We start from the raw sequence: 18,378 nt of genomic DNA, 5'->3' as shown, positions 1-18,378 counted from the left end.
CGATTAACTAAGAAGATCACATCTAATAGTAGATGGATTTTCTGAATCGCATAAAACATTTCGAATTAGACCATAATCAAATGCTTATTAAAACATGGTTATAATTGACATGTAAACAATTATTTCACCTTTTTGCACGTACATTAAAATTCATAACTATATCAATTGAAATGCCAATACTCTTTACGATAAAACGGTGAATATTCCCGTAAACAAAAAGATAAAACTCGATATTTTATTGAATTCTTAATGAAAGGAGAATCATATTTCTTATATTGACCTTAATATTGCTATTTATAAGTGGTGTTTAATACAGTTGAGTAGTTAATGTCAGTACCCTTCATTCGTTTTGACCTGTAGAATTACATGCTCGAATAAACTCCATGTTTTTCATATTTATTTCTTTAACTTTTTCTCCTTTTGTTCATTTTAATACGGTTTTACTTTAACTCTTTAAATCTGTTTTGGGCCATTTCTTGAATCTTTACTCTTAATTTTTTTATGTATTTAGGTTTTTTGTACTTCCAATCATGAATTTCAGTCTTGAAAATCACGTTATTTGTTTGAGTATTATATGATTTTAAATCAAAACAAATGTTGAAATTTGTTGCAATACATGTCGATAATAAATGAAAAAAACTCTTTCTAAATCTCATGCGTCCGAAGCGCTTTTCTGGATTTACCTTCATCAGGAACACTCAAAAGCCTAATATTTGAAATCCAAGGATGTATAAGTACCGAAACAGTTGAAGAGCAATATGACCAAAAAGGACCTAAAAATATTATCTAAAACCATCTGCTGTCAACTATGTCTGAGGGATATGAAACCATCGTTTCTTAATAATTTCTAAGTTTATAAACTAACAGTTTATATGCATAAAAGATTTTTGGTTTACGTTCTTGATTCAACAATCCAACGACATAAAATCAAAAAGGTATCCAGAGGCCAACTATACAAATTTTCAACACTAGACACAAAAGTGTTTACACAATATATCAAGCTCTACATTGTTCATAGGCGACAGAAGTTCTGAATATCAAGCTCTACATTGTTCCTAGGCGACAGAAGTTCTGAATATCAAGCTCTACATTGTTCCTAGGCGACAGAAGTTCTGAATATCAAGCTCTACATTGTTCATAGGCGACAGAAGTTCTGAATATCAAGCTCTACATTGTTCATAGGCGACAGAAGTTCTGAATGTCAAGCTCTACATTGTTCATAGGCGACAGAAGTTCTGAATGTCAAGCTCTACATTGTTCCTAGGCAACAGAAGTTTTGAATGAATTTAACAGACACTATCAAAGATCTGCCATCAAAACCTAATTTTCTAAAATGCAAAATAAATCTAACAAAAGACTATCACTGGCGGGGTTCCTGACTTGGGACAGGCACACGAACAGTGTGAGAGAGTTACGCTACTTGTTTTCTGATATCAACCCTCACCCTTTGTTATCGCGATATGTTTTTCAAGATAAAAGTTAAAATGGAAAAGGAAAAAACTTATAATATAAGGAAAAATCCTAGAATAAGGTGTTAATTGACATTACCTTCATGTTGACCTATGTGCAGATCGTATCTTGTTGATCACCACTGCGCATCATAGTTTCGATTTAGCTATTACAATATTCAAGTTAATAGACAAACCAAAAAATGGACAATAACTCCTGATGAATGTCCATTGACCATTTCTGTCATATTTTGCAGATATTGTATTGCTTTTACAGTTCCTGTCTACCTTCCATAGATTTCAAGATATAGTAATTAGGGAAAATGCTATAAATGGCAAAAAATTGCCATTTAAGAGAAATAACTCCTAAAAGAAGCCAATTACTAATTTTGGTCATACAGACGGTTTTTTTTAAATCATGTCTTTTTAAACATTTTGTTGTATACTGTTTTTCTTTTTTAATATAGTTTTCAAAATAACAGCCAAAAACGAATTGGAAAATCATGTTTATTTAAGCCTTAAGGAATATTACTCTTCTATTGAGTCCATTGAAGATTTACATCACATTGACTATATGTAGATAGTTTCTGGTCTTGCTGATCATTTTGTATTTTACAGTAACTGTCCATCTATTATAGTTTTCAAGATAAGGCAAAAAAACTACAATTGGTCTAAAACCTTCTTTTATGGGCAATAACTTCTATATTAAGGAGTAATCTTATGATTTCGATCATGTGACATATTTGAAGATCTTATATTGCTGAACACTTTTGTTCTCATAAGTTTCTGTCCATTTTTTTTTTGTTTTCAAGATAATAGTCAAAAACACAAAATAGGTAAAAATCATGATTTAAGAAGTCTTAGTAATCAGGAGTCGATCAATGATTTTAATCATATTAACTTACTTGTAGATCTTGTTTAGCTGTTCACAGTTTCTGTCTACAAATTCCAATTTTCAAGATAAGGCAAAAAAAAAAAAAAAAAGCTGCATGTGGTAAAATATCTTTATTTTTGGACTTATTTATTGTCTGACAACTTTGATTTAAATGCTGGATTATCTGTTGTCTGTAACGGTTTTCAAGATATTAGAAGATTTCTTGCATTAAGCTCCTATGATAAGTCATGTTTTTGTGCGGGCATAACCGACAGAACTTTAAATAAGACGACATCCTATATAAGAATTATTGTGATCAAATTTGTTGTAGATTTGCCCAGTGCTTTCAGAGAAGAAGATTGTTGAGCTATATTAACGACGACCACAATTGTAAATTGGCCCAGTACTTTCAGAGAAGAAGATTGTTGAGCTATATTAACGACGACGAGTGCCAAGTGATGACAATGGCTCACAAGAAACTAAAGTGCCAGGTCAGTTTACAAAATCTATACATATTATCTGGTATGATCCTCTGAGAAATATAAAATAAACTTTCTAAATATAGTCTACAATATTGTTAAAAATAATTGCACTTGGCAACCTTTATTAAATATGATCCAATAATTGTAAATAGTTCAACGATGAGTGACCCATAGATAACGAAGGCATTGGTCGATGATAAAAGGCAAATAATAATCTGGTATCGTAGGAACAATAAAATATCAATCAGAGAAAAATATCTTCTATTTATGTTTATTTGATATTTGGATATATTGTTTTATTTCTGTATATTACCCATTAAACTATTTTTCAATATAAAAAACGGAAATGCTAGCGTCAAAATAATGAAACTCCAATTTGTGTTTGTAGCATCATGTTCATAAGTACATTACGGTATACTATCTTTAAGTTCTGATATTGTTTTATTTCTTCAGTTCATCTAAATTCTTTTGTTTTGACGACGTCTTGACGAAAACATATAAAAAAACCCTACTGCCATCGTAGAAGATAAAATATCATTTCAAATAACGCCAATATAAGTCAATTACGTAATGGCACTGTTTCAGTACCAAAGTAACATAAATCCTAATATATATTCTGCGACCTCATTTCTTATCTCTTATGTAAATGTTGTACTTTTCATATAACTGTTATGTCTCGAAATAACTAATGTCAGAGACGGACCCATCAAATCATAGCTAGTCAACTTTAACACGAATATATATGCTATTTTAATCAAGATATAAATACTGTCATGACTGTAAAACTGAGTTTATTTGAATTATTAAATGACATTTTGATGTTCTAACCTAGCATCTTGCTGTACTTTTAAAGATCCGTTAATATAAGCCATGCAAACAAGAAGAGAAATAAATTACTTTCTTCGCAATAACTCGTAATATGTGATCAATTTGAATACGATGTTCGGTGAAGGTGTTGAAAGGCCATGATAGGTAAGGGTCATTAAAGTTCAAACATTCATTACCGTAGAAAAGAACTATATCTGTGGCTCGAAGAACAATATATTCAAAATTGAAAATGTTCAATGACAAAAGAATAAACTCTAAAATCTAATCGGGGATCAATGCATTAAATTTCTCGCGGTTATCTTCCTTCCAAAATGTATTACAAACCGGGCAACATTTTTGTTCCTGTTGTGAATTTTACTTTCCTCGATGGTGATGTTTTGTTGGTTAACTTTTATGGTGTATACATTTCTCAATTGGTTCGAAAAAACACGTATTTGCCTTGACTTCTAAGTTTTCTTTGAAACTAATATTTTCAATTATAAAATCATTTACAGTCGGTCTTCATGACCGTGCTGGTGCTGTTTTACGGGCGCATTGCATTTGCGCCAATTTTTGAAAATGCAGTATTTCATTTGCGCCACAGGGTTATATTCTATTTGCACCAAAAATAAATATTGCTATAGCATCAATTCACTTTTGCAGGTAAAAATAAGGGAAACGTTTTAATATAATATAGAGCTACCCCCATTGGATCAGTGAATGAGTTTATACTCATTTCTCATACGAACTTGAGAGTCTCAAAGGTATAAAATTGTATAGTGTTCACATGTTCGAGGTTACACAATAGACATAATCCATTCGGAGACAAATAGAGAAGAAAATACATCTGTATTTTTTAAGACCTCACATTAAGAATATCTAATACTGTAAATTCAGAAATTAATGCGTGCATTTATTATTGCGATTTTTGAGGAATGGACTAAAATGCGAGATTTATTATTGCGATTTCAGGAAAATTTGAAATTAGATATATGTATCATATTTCAGAATGCGAGTTCTTATTATTGCGATACTCATCCAGTCGCGTTTTTCGCATTAATAAAAACCTCGCAATAGTTTCTGAAAACGGAGACAAATCGTATAGATGTAACCAACAAGTTTCAACGCCAGAATCACAACAGATGTGGACAGCAAAACCAATATAAAGAAATTGAATGATACAGTCAAACATTGTTTAGGCCAGCAGACAGTACAATTTCAGCTTTTAAAAATACTAACCAGTGTTTAATGTTTTCATTTTGGTGTACTGATGAATGTGATTTATGATGAATGTGATTTATGATGAATGTGATTTATGATGAATATGATTTATGATGAATGTGATTTATGATGAATGTGATTTATGATGAATATGTTATTCTAGTATTATGCTATAAAATCTATATTGTACCATTATTATCAAACGTATCTTTTCAATATAGGCCTATTATTTATACTATTTACCTGTATTATTGGCACAAATGAAATGTATTATTTTGGCGCAAATAAAATATGGTTTGTGGTGCAAATGAAATATATTTTTGGCACAAATGAAATTCCAATTGGCGCAAAAGCAAAGCACCGTGTTTCAAACAGTCAGATTTTTACGTGTCTATCTCCAAATCAAGAATCTCTTCGGTTGTTGTGGTGGAAGTTTTGTTTTCTTTTACTTTCTTGTCCTTTTTTGTTCCTTTTTTATTTTCTTTTACTTTTCTTTTCCCTTTTTCGGTTTTACCTTTTCTTCTTTCATTTTGCGTGTTTTGTTGGTGTCATCTGAGTTCATCAACAACTTGAAGTGTAGAATCGGACAGATTTTGGGTTGTCATAACTGTTATTGTTTGTTAAATTTCGTATTGTGACTGCTGAATTTTTATTTTAGTAAACTTGTGTTGTTGGGTTACTCATTGACGTATACCAAATATTTTTTTAATCAAAAACTTGAAGATTTGTTTCACCTAATTTCAATTGATTACTTTTTTAGTAGTTCACCAAGTCACCAAGACCCGTTTTATAGAACTGATTTGTGTTTGCTTAACGGCCAGTGGCAAATATTTCATGCAGATTCAGGACGATTATAAATTGACAATCAATACCAGGGATGAAGGGCCTTTAACCGGATATGAGGGTATGTTGGTAAGGTAAAATGGGACTTTTAATATTTGACATATGGACCCATAAGAGATTTATTTTAAGGGTCCAAGAGAGCATGGTACAACCCCCCCCCTTTTTTTTACATGGGACATCGGAATGTAACGTATCAGTCCGACAGGACGTGGCTGCGTATTTATACATCCCGCACCGCCAAACAAACGCCCTATTTTTGCAAAGGTTTTAATGCCGGACGGGAGAAGTAAAGGGATCACGTTTTATTCTATACCCTAGTCAACACTTGGGGTTACCGTTATATATATCGGTTACGACAGTTTAAGATGGTACAATAAAGATGCGTTGATGAGTTGAGTCACAGTCAAAACAGTGCAGGTTACAGATTTCATTTTTATCTTACACATTCGTACATCGGAAAGAAATAAAAACAAATAAATAGGTTTCCCATCGAAGTAGAAGGTATACATACATATGTGTACTTGGGAGTATAATTACTGTTGACATCTTGTGAAACTTGATAATACGTTGAAAAAAATCGCAAAAGAGCCTAAAGGAAACTCTATGCCATTGAAATAAAAGATAATAAAACTTCAAAGCTTTTTTTCTGAAGCAATTTGAATTAAAGACCGAAGACATTCTTTTTATTGCAATATACAGTTCATAATCAGAAAACGATTTAACTTATTGATAAACAGACACGAGGTCGTCATCCTCAACTGTACAAGATTTCCAATATCATCTATTTCATTTGAATGGCCTACCATCGCTCGATAATTGTTATGAATTTATTAACCATATATACATTTCAGATTTCAATGCTTCTATTGTGATTTAAAAATAGTGGCATGCGTATAATTAAAAATTCATGCGTTTATCGGTCAACAGTTTATCACACAAGATTTATATACAAAAGACCAGTATATAGTATTTAGAGCAAGTAAGTTTCAATGAAAGCCTAGTTTGGTTTTGATAGGTCAAAGTTTAACCAACAGAAGCACATGGGTTGTTGGAGAACAGTTCTAAATAACAGGTAGAAGCTACCAAACCATCTATAGTGTAGGGGCTTAAAATCGAAATTGCGAGACCAATACAAAAACGAGGCACATCATAAACAACGAGACACGTGTACGGACCAACAAAAACGAGCATATACTTGCTTGAAAGGCAAACAGATATACACAACTGAAGTCATTGGCAATATAACATAAAGAAAATAAAACCACGCTGCACACTGATCTAGTATTGTTTTTCCAATAATTCAAAGACTTACAAATATATTCCATTAATGGTTGTAGTGGCTGTACTTAAACATTTTTGTTTAATGACATGTACAGTAAACATACAATAATGCATTAGGCTAATCAATAATTAGTATCATTTACCCTTTATGTTCTCACACTTTTCTTAAACATGTGTACCTCCTTTTTCCGATATAAACAAAAAGCCAATATTTTTGTGATAACTTGAACTCTAGCGTACAGTAAATGACATAGACCAGAAAATACACAAAACCTAATCAATGTGGAACAATAGGTTATATTGATTACTGATTTACCTTGGATCGATGGTACGTCCATTCCCTTACATCTCAGAAAGCTCTCCTTTTCCTCAAGTCAATAATCCAGGCCATTTTTTACACTTGTTCTATAAACAACACTTATTCCAATAAATTAATCGTTAACTGTTTTAAAACGTATAAAAAAATGAAAACGCTTAACGTTCTTCACTATCAGCTTGATCCATGGCGTGCAAGTTTGAAAGATCTACTTGTTTATATTGAAATCTAACGTGCATCTGGTTTACGTAACATTATCAAGTTTAATATATAATTACTTAACATCAGGTAACATCACTGCACTCCATTATTATACCTGTGCAATTGTAAAAGCAACCAATGCCAGACTGAATTTGCAAGTAACACTTTCTTCTTGAACAAGACCTCTGATGCTAGAATCACATTTAATTACAATATTTTAACAAGATTTGACGTTTGAGCATCACCCCAATTCATTTTGGTTAATCCGTTCGGAATCAAAATATACTTGTAGTGAAGTAAGTAGCTAGATTCGTCAGTCTGTGAAGCACAAAATAAGGGAGATAATCAAAATGTCGACTACGAGAAGTTTATTGATTGTTCATCGGGTTTTTCCTGCTAAATCAATACCAGAATGTTTACTTCTGTATAAGCTAAGAGATAAAGAAATGCAATATTTTGATACAGATGATGGCGCGCAAATACAACGTTGCAAAATAGTATTATTGTGAAGAACAAAACTAGTCATTCTTTCTTCCCGTAATACCATAGGAGCAGTAGATAATTATCGTCTGGAAATTAAATACCGGAAATTAAACAGTATGACTGGATTGCATTGATTCAAAACATTTCTATGGTACTAACGTTCCCTTTCTAGGAAGGTATCGTTACACGTTAAAAACTTTTCCATTATAACTACATTGGTAATCTTTTTTAGAAAGTTAATTATGTAATAGAGAAAAACATGACTATTTTAATCAATGCTTTCATTTTTATTTGAAGATATTAAAAGTTTCGCATTACATGTCATTAGTTATGTAGAGATATGGGAGTATGTTAGGTCCATAAAAGATATAGTTAGCCTAAAACGCATTTATCACGCTGATGTTGTATGCGTGCCTAAGCCGTGTTGCAAACTTGTAAAACTGGTTTCTTCTATAGCACGTGGAGTTGGTAAAGTTGAAAACCTTTTCGTTCCTTTTAAGTCATTACCATTATGTTGGTTTAGAATTATTTGTGTCTCTATTTCATTGCCGTTTACGTTTGTCTCGGTTATATCATTAATTCCCTTTAAATTCTAGAATCTAGTTTTTATGTACAGTCAAGCCAATATATAACGGTCACATTTGGGACTAGGAAATAGTGGCCTTATAAGAGAGGTGACCTTTTGAATTAAAGTTCAAAATGTAAAATTTACAATGGAACAAGATGAGGTTCACCTGACAAGATAGGTATTCTTTTAACAGAGGTGCCTCTATAGCTGGCTTGACTGTTATATATAAATAAGAAGATGTGGTTTCAGTGCCAATGAGACCACTCTCCATCTAAGTCACAATGTATTAAAAGTTAACATTATAGGTCAAAGTACGGCCTTCAACATCCTTTGTATGTTTGAAAAGCATTTGACATTCATAAAAGTATTGCGCCAGAAAATATATTTTTTTGACATTATTGGCATAAATCCATCAATGAAATAACTATCCCAAGACAAAGTTTGCAATGGAGAGAATTGATTTAAGTTCACTGTATTAACGAAGTCTAAAAGTTTTCTGTAGCAAAAATGCATACCTTTCGTGTTTTCTTATTTCATTTATATAAATATATATTATTTTCTATTATGCATAACAAATAAGGTCAGACACAAGTTTACTGTCCTAAACAGATTTTTGTTTTAACGTTTATATATAAAGCCATGCAACAATAATATGAAACAATTATAGTTTTGTACAAAAGTTGAATGATAAAATATGTAACAGATCTCCAAAAACAATCGCAGTTCCTTATTTTTTTCTGACATGAATATCTTTACAACTTAACTTTTCGGCAAGACAAATACAAAGGTTTGTAAGAGCATCATTACGAAAAGGGCTTAAAACAACAGACAATTTCGTACAAGGTCAACTTTGCATTAATAAGTCTTAATCTTAGTTTTATGGTATTCCACCAGATCTTAAGCACATAGAACAAAAGTGACTATTATTTAAATCAGGTTTTTGTTTATCTCGCACGGTGTAAAAGGTACCATTGCACTGTCTAATAAAGGAGAGACAAAAAAACTTTAAATAATAAAGATTTCGTTTTAAACCTTCCGAATATGTATCCAGAAATGATTATGCGAAGTCAATTGAATGAATAGAAATCCTTATTACATTTGTATAACAATATGCGCAAATTAAACAGTTGTATAATAGATAGAAATCACATTTTTCTCAAAAAGTAAAATAACAAAAAATACCAAAATCCAAGGAAAATTCAAAACGGAAAGTCCCTTATCAAATGGCAAAATCTAAAGCTCAAACACATCTAACGAATGGCAAACAACTGTCATATTCCTGACTTGGTAGAGACATTTCCTTTTTGTAACATAATTTTATGACGACGCTTTGTTCGATTTTGTTTTTGAGTGCTTCTGTGAACTTAACTTTAATGTCTCCAAGAAGAATTTTTTTCTTATCATTACCAAAATAAAAAAGAATGGCATAATTGACATTTTACATTAAAGCTTCGACCTATTTTAAATCAATAAATATGTGTGAAATTTTTTTAATCATGATCTAGAAAAAAGAATTCACTGTCTTTTTATATAAGTTCTAGCAAACGGTCTACTTGGAGTCAGTATAATGTGTCCGGGTAGGGTGTCATGTCTTCCTACGGACGTTTAAAAGTCTGGCTTAGTGTGTCGACCTGGTTCAAAGCAGGGTTAATATTGATATTGTATTAAAAGGGCATTAGCTATGAGATATAAAAAAAATAAAATGGTTTTTTTTTTGTTCAATTATTAATGAAAGTGAAATAGTGAAATAATGATTCGCTTTTAGCAGGCAGTTTATTTCAATTTTGTCAAAATAAGCTAATAAACATCGCTGATGAATTATTCACTTGCAAGTAAATAATTCGACCTCATTGAAGCCGTATTCATATGATCTTCAATTTAACCCCTTACCTAGAGATAGGTTACGTGTTTTAGGCGTGTTCAGCCATTAAAAGGAAAAGAATGTCAACATTGAAAGTGAAACCAAGATGAACTATTTCGTTGACGGATTCGATCCACAAATAATCATTCTTATACAGGTAAAAACGATGATTAACTTATTTTTGTAACCTCTAACATGAAATTAAACAGACCTAGAAAAATCAAATTGCACGTTGTTGCAATCTATTTATATATATGTTTATGTTTATATCGTGTTATGTGACCGTCGGCAGTCTTCGGGGGTCATCTCGATGGTTAATTAGATGGCGTCTTGACTAAAATACACACGAAATGTTGATATTATCGGTTCCACGCATTGGTAATTGTTTATATCAGACTTATTGTAATTTGGATATAGATTTTAGTATGTTATGAATCAAATATTAGAATTTGAGTCAAAAAGGTGAACATGAATTTGACAGCCAATTCTCCTTTAACATGTTCTCGTTCTTAATATTCATTTAAATCGCCGCTGGACGTTAAAAGCCATCCATCATCATTATCGAGTGTTAATTTAAAAAGGTCGCGATATATACATGCATATTTATGTAGTTAATACGTGTTTCTCGTTTCTCGTTTTTATATAGATTAGACCGTTGGTTTTTCCGTTTGAATGGTTTTTACACTAGTAACATTTTGGGGTCCTGTATAGCTTGCTGTTCGGTGTGAGCCAATGCTCCGTGTTGAAGGCCGTACCTTGACCTATAATGGTTTACTTTTATAAATTGTAACTTGGATGGAGAGTTGTCTCATTGGCACTCATACCACATCTTCCTATATCTATATCATGTATCCTAAGTAGTGTCAAGCTAACCAGATTCCGTTGTTCAATGTTTGTAGATTATCTTTTAAATATTACGGTTAAAGTTTTGCAATGAGAAGGTCCGGTAAGGGCTTATTTTTGCCTAAAATTTGAAGTACATCTAATGAAAGATTTGTGACATTTTTTTAAATACTTAAGTGTCTTCTTCGGTCGATTCAATTAGTTTTTGTAAAAGGTTTGAACTGATTTGGCCGGTCATTAAAGACGCCTAAATTCAATATTGAATATGAAAAATCTATCAAATATGCTACAAAACGTCACTTCTCAGATGGTTTTTGTCTAAAATGGTAGTGGCCGCATTCGTGTTCAGTCTCAACCTTTATAATATATATGTTATGTATCATCATTAAATACAACATATATTTAAATATTAAGACTGAACACAAGTGCGCCACTTCCATTTTAGACAAAAACCGTTTGAAATTATCACAAATGCTAAAATTGTGAAGATTTCAGTCATTTTGCATGAATTAATGATGCTAGTAACTGATGTATGTGCAGTGCAATGTCAAAAACAGCCTATATTTATGTAACAAAAGTATTCTTCTTTCCAATAAATAGCTTAAAGTTTAGATTTTTAACAAATTTTCGAAATGCAATATTTTGGGGCCAAAAAGTGGTCTTACCGGGCCTACTCCTTTGTTTTAATTGCATTCTTTTGTGACTTTATTCTGTTAATCAATAACAAATTTGCAAATAAAATTGAGAATGGAAATGGGGAATGTGTCAAAGAGACAACAACCCGACCATAGAACAGACAACAGCAGAAGGTCACCAACAGGTCTTCAATGCATTGATCATTGGAGTTGCTTGCAATATAGGCCTACTGTTATATAAAAACCCCAAATTTAATCTGTTTCGTAAACACATAAAAAGCAGTACTGATGTTTTCCCTTGTTTATTTTGGCTGCATTAATCAGTCTACCACTTATGAAAGTTATTACCCTTTGACGTATATGGAAGTTATTGTCCTATGACGTATTTACCCATTTTTGGCGCTTTTTGGGGAAAACGATAGTATATATAGAGAAACTGTAAGTAGCAAAATCGATCAGAATATATATAATAAGATCTACAAATAAGTCACATTAACCGTTATTGCCATTCGATTCCTAATAGGAGTACTTGCCATCAATAAAGATTTTACTCAATGATAAATAGTGAGAAACATCACAAATCTTTCATTAGATGTACATTTCCGCAATGATAAATAGTGAGAAACTATACACATCATATAATCGGCCAGACAAGATCTACAAATAAATAAACCCCACCGAAATCATCAGTCGACTCCTTATAGGAGTTATTGTCTAATCATTGACGACGTTTACCCACTTTTGCGTTTTTGGTGACAACTTTACTAGAAAAAGGGAACATTCATACAGATGATTATAATGACCAGCAAGACAGGATCTACGCATGAGAAAATGGGCGAAATCGTCAGTCGGCTCCATGATATCCTTGGACCAATTTTAGTGGTTTTACCTAACATCTGTTAAACTATAATAGATAGACTGGATCTTTGAGCAAAAATTATCAACAACACAAGATTTACAAATAAGTCATATACGATTGACATCTGCAAGATGTTGGCCCAATAAGTTTCCAATAAACACAACACTAATATTCTCGTTTCATTGTATCACGTCTATGCGTAAATACCAGGTGAGCCCTTTTGGCTCCTTGGAGCCTTTAGTTTCTGTTATTCTTCGTTTATTCTTATTATTAATGACGTTTAAGGTGGCAAGATTTTGGTTATACTCTTCTGATACGTTTACCACTTATTGTTTTGAACTAAGTACAGGACCTTTTCAAGTTTAAGGCGCCAAATTACCCACTGGTATAATATTTATTCATGATCCACATAATTACAATGCCGAATTCACACCATACAAACAAGACCAATATACAAACACAAAGAGTCAATTTTTTATAGACCTCAAGGAATGACTGTTGTACATATGGTCACCTTAACTTCTTTCGTCCAGCAGTCAAACCTATGCCAAAGAGGAAAGTCCTTTTAGCTGTGTAGGATATATGAATACGTCCGATCTGAAGGGGAAAGTTAATTTTGATGGTTTTTTGCACTTTATGGAACCCTTGCAACAACTCTTAACGTAGATACAAGTATCTTGTCTTGGGGAGGGATAAATCCTACTTCGTAAAGAATCAGTCTGATTCCAACAAAAAATTCTCTAAAACTGACATTATCAAGATGCTTGATTTCTTGATTGACAACATATTTGTTACGTTTGGAGGACGTGTTTTTCAACAGACTGTCGGAATTCCAATGGGAACCAATTGTGTCCCTCTTCTTCCCGACGTGTTTCTTTATTATTATGAGGCTGACTTCATACAGGAACTTCTTAGGAAGAAAGATAAGAAGTTAGCAATATCCTTTAACTTTACGTTCCGCTATATAGAGGATGTTCTCTCACTAAATAATACAAAATTTGGTGAATATGTTGAACGAATCTATCCCATCGAACTAGAGATGAAGGATACTACAGATACAGTTAAGTCTGCCTCATATCTTGACTTACATCTAGAAATTGACAATGAGGGTCGGTTGAAAACAAAACTTTACGACAAAAGAGATGATTTCAGCTTCCCAATTGTGAACTTTCCATGTCTATGTAGCAACATTCCAGCAGCGCCTGCATACGGAGTATATATCTCCCAATTGATAAGATATTCCCGGGCTTGTATTTCCTATCATGATTTCCTTGATAGAGGATTGCTGCTTACAAGGAAGCTATTAAACCAAGAGTTCCAAATGGTGAAGTTGAAATCATCCCTTCGTAAATTTTATGGACGCCATCACGAGTTGGTTGACCGTTATGGAATAACCGTTTCACAGATGATATCGGATATGTTCCTTATGTCGTCACTACAATACCCTTCCCTTTTCACGAATGTGACCTACCGAATTAGACTATTTACCGGATTTGTAATAACATAAGCAACACGACGGGTGCCACATGTGGAGCAGGATCTGCTTACCCTTCCGGAGCACATGAGATCACCCCAGTTTTTGATGGGGTTTGTGTTGCTTATTCTTTAGTTTTCTATGTTGTGTCATCTGTACTATTATTTGTATGTTTGTCTTTTTGTTTTTGGCCATGGCGTTGTCAGTTTGTTTTCGATCTATGAGTTTGACTGTCCCTCTGGTATCTTTCGTCCCTCTTTTTTAAGGAGTCTCTATGTGGCTTGTTTCACGACTTCATTTCCTACTTTTACTGTGGTAGTCGTAATTGACCGTTCTTCATCCTGGTCGTCCATTTGTTTTACAGCCTACCGATAAGATTTATTGTTAATTTGTTCTCGTCCCAAATATTCATGAAAAGTTTGCCTCTTGTCGTGAAACAAACAACAAACAATCAATCATTAATTACATAGCACTTATGATTGTGTAATATAGAACTTCCAACAATAAGTTAAAATTAAGGGTCTCCTGGTACATAAAATATCTGAACAATTATTAGAGAAAACAAGAAATACAATATTAAGTTTTCATAGAATGTATGATGGAACTGATAATTATATCATTGTTTAAAGCACTTTTTCACACCTTGAATTCAGTCAAGTACTGTTTTTTTTTAGTTTACTTGATCCAAAGGTCATGTTTCGGGAAATCATGTTTTACGTGGGCATAGAAATCCCAAATTGACAACATAATTGTATATCCGAAAAATTGGCATAGACAACCTGCTAAAATCCTCAATACAATAAAAAAAAATTGAAATAAACCACCAACAATAATAGAGACAGTCAATTACTACTTTTTATCACTTGTGATAGAATATATATGTTCAATCAAGAGTTCATTCTTAAACCCGCTTTTTATACATTTAAGTACCTGTTGTGTCAGTTGCCATATTCACAAGTCTACTCGTTAAAATGTGTGTGAAAATAACTACAATCTAGTTTCTTTTCAATGTAAAAATAAGGAGATGTGGTATGATTGCCAATGAGACAACTATCCACTAAAGTTCAAATGAAGTGAATGTAAGCAATTATAGACAACCGTACGGCCTTCAACAATGAGAACATCCCATATCGTATACTCGGCCATAAAAGGTATCGACATAAAAAATATGAAACAATTCAACTGAGAAAACTAACTGCCTAATTTATAACAAAACAACTTACGAAAAATAAATATGACAGACATGAACCAACGAAAACCACTGAACTATAGGCTCTTGACTTGGGACAGGCACATAAAGCATGTGGCGGGGTAAAGCATGTTTGTAAGCGCACAACCCTCAAATAACCTTGTATAGTGTTGTTACAGCACAACACATGAACAAAATATAAAAATCAGTCGAAAAGGGCTTCACTCATCAGATCGATAAAAAGCAGAAAAACATCTAACAAAACCACAGACCGGACGTGGCAGGGTATTTATTTATTCATAACAACAAAAAAGACACAAAGTTCAGATCTGAGAGTACCTGCAGTTACTGACAGCTATAGTTCAAAGCCAATAACAACTAATAAAAAAAATAGTGTATCAGTACACATCCAACATCCAATGTATTTAATGTAAAGACATCATTAACAGTCAGAGAAAACATGACCTTGTGCAATGCCAAAATATAGGTATTGACAGATTGCAGTACCGTGAAAGTGCATATGTGTATAACAATAATATTTAGCATGGTTTTAATATACTGATATAAAATAATCAATATTTAAACCAATAAAAATGATGGGTACTACTAAGGCAGATTGTTTGGTTATTTTTAAACAAAAGATGGTGTATCTGTAACAGCCACTATGTTCCGTCAGTTACTTTGTTCCGGCGGAACTTTTCAACTAGTTACTTCGTTCCGATGGAACTTTCCAACTAGTTGTTTTATTCCGAGTGCAGTCGAAAATTTCCGGAAAAAAGTAGCTAGTTGAAAAGTCCAGGAACAATGTAGCTAGTTGAATAGTTCTGGCGGAACAGAACAACTAGTTACATCGTTCCGAATATACCATATTTCGTCCTTTTTGTAGAAAGAGGGGAAAGAATGAGTATCAGTATATATAAGAGCAAATCATTAATTTACAAGAATACCCAACGCACTGAAAGGGGTTTCTTTGGGGACAAATATGCAAAATTTAAGTTGTATTTCATAGCTCACATAAAACGGAATAAGTTGCATTATCATGCAAATTTAGTATTCATAGTATCCTCAAGAGAGGGAAGAATACCCCCCTCCTCATGTGGTTCTTTGCATCAATTCTCCAAATGGAACTTTGTGACTGGTTGATAAGTTCCGTTGGAACTTTTGGGCTTGTTTGTTAGTTCCGGTTTTGACTTATTTGCCAAAGAGGAACTTTGTGGCTAGTTGATAAGTTCCTTTTGACTTTTGTAATCAGTATCTTGGTTTCCCTTTGAAAGGTTCGATTTAATATGTTGCGCTTTTACTTTGCATCAATTCTCCAAATGGAACTTTCTGCCTGGTTGATAAGTTCCGTTGGAACTTTTGGGCTAGTTTGTTAGTTCCGGTTTTGACTAATTTGGCAAAAAGGAACTTTCTAACTAGTTGATATGTTCCGTTGGAACATTTCAACTAGTCACTTTGTTCCGGTGGAACTTTTAAACCAGAGGAAGAACAAAGTAACTAGTTAATAAGTTCCTCCGGAACTTTTCGGCTAGTTAGTTCTTTCCGCCCGGAACTTTCCAACGTCGGAACAAAAGAGCATTTACATAATTACCACTTATATTATTAAATGATACAAATAATTTCTTTTTTGCGTAAATAAATGTCGTTGTTTGATCATACAAGAAAAGAAAAAATGGGAATAATGAAAGCCCTAAAGTAATAGTTCCCGTTTGGCAGAAACAGAAAAACACTTATTAACATGAGAAAAATGAAAAATGAGAAGATTCCAAGTGGACATTAGAAAATTTTATTAAAAGATGTAGAAAAAAAAAGACAGCAACAAAAAGAAAAACACGAAGAAAAAAAACTATTTACACTATGTACAAAACGCTAGACGGAAAACTAAAGCTAGATCGACATGAACCTCACTAAAACCTAAGAAACTCGGGGGCTCTGGAAGGGTAATCACTACTACTATGTTACTCATGTCGTATTACTTAGTAAAACATGATATAAAGTCATAATTAAATAATTAATGTCATAATTCTGACTTGGTACATTCTCCTTATAAGTGAGAATAACACTAACGGTACCAATTTTACTGCACCAGATGCGCATTTCGGCAATTGGTGTCTCTTCAGTGATCTCGAGATCAAACTATTTTAAAATCCAAAAGTTATTCAAAAATTTAAGAGCTGATATTTTTTGTTTAACCAGGTAATACGCTTAATGTATTGTGTGACAATTATTCACCTTCCTTTGAATTGCAATGGAAATGAAAAGATTAATTATAAATTGTATGCGTCCGGAGCACTTTTCTGAATTAACTGTCATCAGGAACACTCAAAGCAAAACATGTGAAAGCCAAGGATATTGCTCTGTAAACCCATGATATTATTTGGTCCGCCTAACAGAAGTTCCACTGGAAACTTTGTTATAAACAATGCCAATAATATCTGTTCCTGGTGGTACACATATTCTGTAATTTTCATTCCGTCAAGAAACAATACTGCAATATTTGTTCAAGAGGAAATAATATTACAGAATATTTCATCCATTTGGAACTTCTATTTCACGACAGCTCATGACAAAACCAGTGATACGTCAGATTTGGTGATAAGTCATAAATGAGAAAGGGAAAATGAAATTGTGATCATGGCAAATAACATATCCATAGTCGACGTCCACAAAACTTTGACTTGAAGACTTCAACTTTATCATAAAGTATCTTCCTTAATTTGCAAGCAGCAAATCGTTTTTCATGGAAATCCTTATAGACAACGCAAGCTATGGAAAATCGTATCAACTGGGAGATATGCAATATGCAAGTGCTGCTGGAATATTGCTTCATTAAAATTGAAAGTTCACCATTGGAAAATTATTTATATAGTTTGTCTTGGATTCAAGTTCCCAGTTGAGCCTTGCTGTCGGCTTTTTAGATATGAAGACCTAGTATTATATGCGGTGTCTTTTATTTCAACTTCAATGGGATAAATACTATCAATATGGCGAAT

The 18,378-nt window shown here is 32.9% G+C and overlaps 1 protein-coding gene across 1 annotated transcript in view; it reads right to left on the bottom strand.

The window, feature by feature from the left end:
* The window catches only part of LOC127705955 (uncharacterized), a 31,642-nt gene extending 23,814 nt beyond the window's left edge, over positions 1 to 7,828 (bottom strand). The window contains exon 1 of the mRNA XM_052210339.1: positions 7,273 to 7,828. Coding sequence (XP_052066299.1) covers positions 7,273 to 7,294 — 22 coding nt within the window. The 5' untranslated portion in view covers positions 7,295 to 7,828. The remainder of the gene's footprint in view (positions 1 to 7,272) is intronic.
* Between the last annotated feature and the right edge of the window lie 10,550 nt (positions 7,829 to 18,378).

This window comes from Mytilus californianus, unplaced genomic scaffold, assembly GCF_021869535.1.
Source record: "Mytilus californianus isolate M0D057914Y unplaced genomic scaffold, xbMytCali1.0.p SCAF_6, whole genome shotgun sequence".
NCBI lineage: Eukaryota > Metazoa > Mollusca > Bivalvia > Mytilida > Mytilidae > Mytilus > Mytilus californianus.
This window is presented reverse-complemented; position numbering and strand designations above follow the sequence as displayed.